Below are 6,000 nucleotides of genomic sequence, written 5' to 3'. Positions count from 1 at the left end.
AAATGCACCTGTAAAAGAGCAGTTTTGCATTGTACTCACACTGGCTCTGTTCTGCTGCAGTAAAAATCCCTTATTTTAAATTCACGTGGTTGATTTGTCCTGACTTGAATCACATGTTCATCATCCTGTGCACCACCTGTAAAAGTAAAGTCATTTGCTGAAGGCTATGGTGTATGGGCTGAAAGCTCTGGAAATAGCTAAGTAAGTGGACCTTGTCTTTAGAACATTTAAGGTCCCACAGGTCCGCGAGGCAATCAGAGAGAGGTTCTGAGCCTCTCTTCTGATTGGCTGTGATTAGCTGAATAAAAACACAGCAGAGTTCAGGTAAACACTGAGAAAAACCAAATCCCGCAAGATTGGACGTTGGGTCCAGGTGGGCGGGGCTTGGAGCATGGCTGAGACTTGTGACTGCTTTGTTGTGACATCACAAAGTTCCAGAAGTCCTGACGGCTGGTTTTAAGGCTCAGTGTCTGAATACAGGCTGTGCGCATTTCTCTGTGGACTGAGGCTTCGATACTTTCACAGTATTAATATAGAACCTAGAGCTGCTTTATAATCACAAACACATGGACATCTACCTTTAGACTGTGTGGGACCTTTAACCAGAAGCAAACATGATTCAGTGTGGTAGCTGGTCTAATTTTAACCTTACCCTTTATTTCTCCTTTATTCTTCTTAATTCTAACATCATAAATAGATATTTGTATGTATATTATTTTAATGTAAAATCACAACCTGGAATGCAATGTCACTACATGCAACTGTCAATAAATTCAGTGGATTAGTGGTTTCCATCCATCTTAAGATGTAATGGAGTATTTTAGTGAAATGAACTGAGGTACAGTACTTGAGTGAACGACTTTCCCCTGGAGTAAATTGAATGGGGCTGTTCAGTTGTGCATTGAAGGACTTCCTGTTCAGTGAGAGTGAGAAAAAACAAACATTTGGACATCCTGTACTGTATCGACTGCACATGAGCGCACATCATGTTTTATTGATAGAAATGCAGCCTCTTTCCGTCACTGACCCACAGTCGTCACAAACTCGTGACGTGCAGCCAAACTTTGTTCTAAGCCACTGAGCTTTACTTCAAATCAAATACAGCACATCAGGTCCAGTTTTTTTGTATATAAGATTATGCACAAAATATTTGCATTTGATGGAATGGTAAAAATACAGAGAGTGGGTTTGAATATTTCACTCACTGTAAACAACGTATAACCTCAATGAAGAGCTGGAGCAAGGTCATACAGAATATACTGAGTACGATACTGTCAGGCAGTGAGGAACAAGAGGAACCTTTAAGCTACTTAAGGGGAAATAAAAGGGAGAAATTATATCAGGGCTTAAGATACAAGTGCCAGGTTGTTCAAAACACATATTAACACTAAACAACCAAATCTAAGTTATCTAAAGTTTTCTAAACATTTGGGTCGCGTCAGTTTTCCTCTGTCACTGACAAAATAAGAAAGAAAAGACAGATTAGCCCTTATAGCATTTACTTAGTTCTATCCAGTGGTGGAAGAAGCACATGGATTCTTCCCTTAAGTTAAAGCAGTAAAAACACAGTGTAAAATTACACAGTACTATCAGCAGTATGTATCTATGTATTTACCAGGTAAAAGTATGCAGTGTGCAGACTGTCCCCTGCTGGAAAGTAACTAAGTACATTTACTGAAGGACTGTGCATACGTACAACTTTAAGGTAGTTTTACCTCACCTGAGCTGTGTACTTCTACATCACAGGTGTACACTAATGTACTTTCTACTGTACTACTACTACTACTGCATTATCTGAGCTCTATAAAGGTTCTGTAAAGAAATTGATTATGTGCATTGATAAGCCACCTGAGAGTCTATACAGTAGTTATACCACCAGCAAAGTGTAGCTTGCTTAAATGTAATAGTACATGTGACACAGATCCACTTCTTTTAGAGTGTTACATTATTAAATATACTGATCATTATTATTGGTGCATTAACAGCGAAGCAGCATTCTGTCAGAATGGAGCCAGTTTGAACTACTTATTATATCCTCAGGTAATTCAATCATGTTTAATTAGCTGATTAAACATTTTTAATTAAAATCATTATCTGCGAAGTAACAAGTGATGTGAATGAAATATTTCCTCTCAGTTAGAAGCAGACCTGCAGTATGATGTGGAGAAATACTCAGGTTAAATACAGTACTTGAGTAAATGTACTTAATTACTTTCCTCCACTGTTACTTGCACTATAGGTGTTTAATTGGACTGAACATATAGATAAGGGTTTGTGCGTGTCAAGGGGGGGGGGGGGGGGGGTGAGGTGAGGGGGGGTGGGGGTCTAGAAAACCCTCTCACGCCACATCAGATTGCACTAAAAGCTTTATTTAGCCCGGGGCTTTGAGAAATACAAGTCTGGGCGTCAGGTGTGACCGGTAACACCAGTTGACAGATGATGCAACCCTGTCAGGCGGTTGCACTGATGCCGCCCGTTGCATCAGCGAAAGTCAAAGTGAGGAGGTAATTAACTGAAACCGGACAATGGACGAGCGGGGGTGGGGGATGTGATAATAAAGAGGGGGTGATGGGGGCATGCACTGAGATTTTTTAGTCCTTTTGCTAATGGAGGGGACATTATCACAGGCCGGCCCGGGGTCAGCTGCGATGTCCTGCAGCAAGCCGTCAAAACGTGCGTGTAGTCCACCGTGGGACCACCGGAGCCTCCAGAGAGTGGCGATGTGAGGGACGTGTCCGTGGTCATGTCAGCGCTGCTCCCATTCAAAGCGTCGCTCTATTATTATCCCAGGAAACGGGTAATTACGACGGGACATCTCCTGGACCGAGCCCAGAGCCGGGGGGACAGAGAGGGGGGGTCACATGCCACCGAGTCCCGAGCCGGTGACTCACTGGCGTAAACGGTGACCCTCATTTACGCAGCTATTTCTGAAAGTTGGATTTATTCTCCCCCTGAGACGCACGGATGCTTTCTCATGTCGGACCGGAGCCGCTGGGGGGCCACGCTCTCTGCGCGCAGCGTGGGCGGTGCGTAATTTGCGCTCATTATTAGTTTTCCTCAAAGTTGTGTAAGAAGTTCGGGCAGGGGCAATTAATGGGAAACAGTCGTGAATAGACAACGTTGTTTCTGGAGAGAGGAGCTCGTTTGTGTCAGGGCACCAAACAAGGAGCCGCCTCAGCCCCGACACCGGTTAAAGTCAGCTCCACTCCTGAAAACAAAGAGGGAGAACCCAACCCGCAGCCTGTGTGCTGGCGCTGGTGTGTGGAAACGTAGGGTATAGTTTGGTGTAGCACCCGGGTGAGAAAAGGTGGTGGAGGTGGTGGAGGTGGTGGTGGAGGGGTCCTTGATTGCAACATCAAACACTGGTGTCGTCACTAGTCAGCGATACGTGCAAGCACTGCCTGTTCCAAAATAAATATTGACGTGACTGTTGTATTCAGATGAGCTGCCTGGCCGGACATAGGCGGGCCAATCAGAGCCCACCGTATCATTACACCTTCTTTTCAGAAATCATTCATAACGCTGATGCGTCAAACACTCACAGGGGACCCGGCTATAAATACGGCTGCGCGCACGGCACAGTTAGACATTTTCCCCCAAAATCAAACGAAAGACACAACTGAGCAGGAACCGTGGGAATCCGGCTTGTTCCTTTGATCATTCCTCCACCTTGCTCTACATTTTATATTCTATATTTAGTCTCCAGCTCACTATATTTGCCATGGGTGGATTGTATGTGCGGCACGTCGTGGTGGCAGTGGTGTGCTCCGTGCTGGCCACAGGGACGCTGGGGTCCCCGCTGATGGGGCCAGAGCCGATCCGATGCGCCCCATGCACTCCGGAGAAGATGAGCCAGTGTCCAGCGGTGGCGCCCGGATGCGCCGAGGTGCTGCGGGAGCCCGGCTGTGGATGCTGCCTCGCCTGCGCCCTGAAGGCTGGGGAGCTGTGCGGGATCTACACGGCGCCGTGCGGCTCTGGGCTGAGGTGCACCCCGAGACCCGGCGACCTCCGGCCGCTGCACTCCCTCACCCAGGGACAAGCCGTGTGCACACAGACCCCTGAGCCGGAGCCGACCCCCGAGCCCCAGACTCAAGGTAGGCCCATCACCTCCACATTTATGCACCTATTTTATTTTTTTATTTTTATTATCATTTTTTTTCAACCACATCCAGCAAATGCGCTTTATTCCAACCCCCCCAAACACTCGACCTTTAAAATCTGAAGCCGTTTCCAGTCACATGCAGTCATGCCCGCTTCACACTGATCCACTTTCCTCCTGCAGATCAGGCAGAGCCGGAGGCTGAGATGGAGAACACTGCCATGGTCTCGGACCCCGGCTACAGCCACTACCTCCCCGGCCACAGTAAGCCCTACGACCCGAGGGCTGCAGCCGACGCTCAGGAGAGCATGAAAGCCAAACTCATCGCCATCCGCAGGAAGCTGATGGAGCAGGTGAGACGCGGACACAGTATCAGTCTCACGGAGGGAATTGTGTGAAATCCTCAGTGCAATATGTTGTTAAAAGTTTTTTTTGGGGGGTGGGGGCGCTCAGAGGGGAGGGCAGGCGCGCCACCAGGGGGAGCTCACGTCCTGTTTGAAATGATGAGGGAGAGCCTGGAGAGGGAGGGGGACGCCTGTTATTACAAGTTTTATATGTCAGTTTGATGTCAGCCCCCTTGTTTGCTGACAGTGAAGCAGTGTTGGTTATTATTCCCCCTCAGTTAACCCTCCCCTCTCCTGTGTCCTTTCAGCAGGGGCCCTGTCACCTGGAGCTGCAGAGGGCCCTGGACAAGATCGCCAAGTCCCAGCAGAGGTTAGGAGACAAGTTAACCAGGTTCTACCTCCCCAACTGTGACAAAAACGGGCTTTACAAACCCAAACAGGTTGGTTTCTCCTGCAACATGTGCTCTGAGCATGTGTGTGTGTTGGGTTTGGATTCATAACTCCACTCAGCATGAACAAAGTTGTGTAGCCAAGATTATGTCAACCACAACTTTGAAATGATTGAGAGTGTGTGTGTGTTTGTGTGTGTGTTGCACGCAGGGTGTGTTTTGTTTGAGCATGATGTCACCTCACTGAGTGTGGCATGACCGTACACGTGTGTCTCTTAAATGCAAATGAAAGCAGTTAATAAATGAAATTATTTCTGCCCCCCCCCCCCCCCGCAGTGTGAATCCTCCCTGGATGGACAGAGGGGTCGATGCTGGTGTGTGAACTCCTGGAACGGCAAGAAGATTTTAGGCTCGACCGACCTGCCTGCAGACACTGAGTGCCCCTGAAGGGATCAACCACACACACACACACACACACACACACACACACACACACACAAAAGAAGAAGCAAGCCACTGATTTTTCCTTTTTGATAGCTGTTTATTTATTGATCTTGTCCATGGTGGTGTTTAATTCAGGTACACTGTCATTGCGGGACTGTGGGTCCCCCCACCCCACCCCACCCCCCACCCCCACCCTGCCCCCCCTTCAAACACCCGTCCCAAAGAGTAAAAAAAATCTATTTTTGTTTTTCTGAAAAGGAGATTTTAATATTGATGCATTTACTTCTACTCTTCAGCCTTATTTATTTCAATTTCACTGCATTTTATTTGTTATTTGTAATTATTTCTTGAGTATTTATATCATTTTTTTTGCCTTGTTGTTATTATTATATTATTATTTTTGTGTGTGTAAAAAGTGTATATATGTATCTTGGCCCTGAGTAACTCCACTGCTGAGTTGAGCTTGCTCTACCCTTAAGGAGTTGTCTGGAGGTTTGGTTTGGGACAAACCAAGCAAGAACAAAAGCACTGAGTGACCAAATGTCATTTAGAAGAATTTCTAAATGTTTTTATGATTAATTTTCACATTGTTGCCATTATTATTATTATTATTATTATTTTTACTATGTTTTTTTTGTTTTGTTTGTTATTGTCTTCCTATTTTCTGATGTCAAACATGATCAGATCTCGTCAGTGAACGCAAAACTCTCAGTCTGAAAATCCT

At 46.2% G+C, this 6,000-nt stretch overlaps 1 protein-coding gene across 2 annotated transcripts; it reads left to right on the top strand.

The window, feature by feature from the left end:
* Positions 1-3,524: 3,524 nt before the first annotated feature.
* On the top strand, positions 3,525-5,468 carry igfbp1a (insulin-like growth factor binding protein 1a). 2 transcript variants are annotated; one of them, XM_071486536.1, is made up of 4 exons: positions 3,525-4,094; positions 4,283-4,452; positions 4,755-4,883; positions 5,169-5,468. In XM_071486536.1, exons 1-4 carry the CDS (start codon positions 3,722-3,724, stop codon positions 5,277-5,279), a joined length of 783 nt encoding a protein of 260 aa, XP_071342637.1. In that variant the 5' UTR covers positions 3,525-3,721; the 3' UTR covers positions 5,280-5,468. The 2 variants fall into 2 exon arrangements, with proteins under 2 accessions (XP_071342637.1, XP_071342636.1); XM_071486535.1 differs by having other exon boundaries at positions 3,528-4,094; positions 4,752-4,883.
* Positions 5,469-6,000: the final 532 nt, after the last annotated feature.

The sequence above is a fragment of the Trachinotus anak genome, unplaced genomic scaffold, assembly GCF_046630095.1.
Source record: "Trachinotus anak isolate AG129_WGS33_773 ecotype Australia unplaced genomic scaffold, CSIRO_AGI_Tana_v1 ptg000010l, whole genome shotgun sequence".
In the NCBI taxonomy this organism is placed as follows: domain Eukaryota; kingdom Metazoa; phylum Chordata; class Actinopteri; order Carangiformes; family Carangidae; genus Trachinotus; species Trachinotus anak.
The sequence above is the reverse complement of the archived record's forward strand: the minus strand, read 5'-3'. Positions and strand labels throughout refer to the sequence as shown.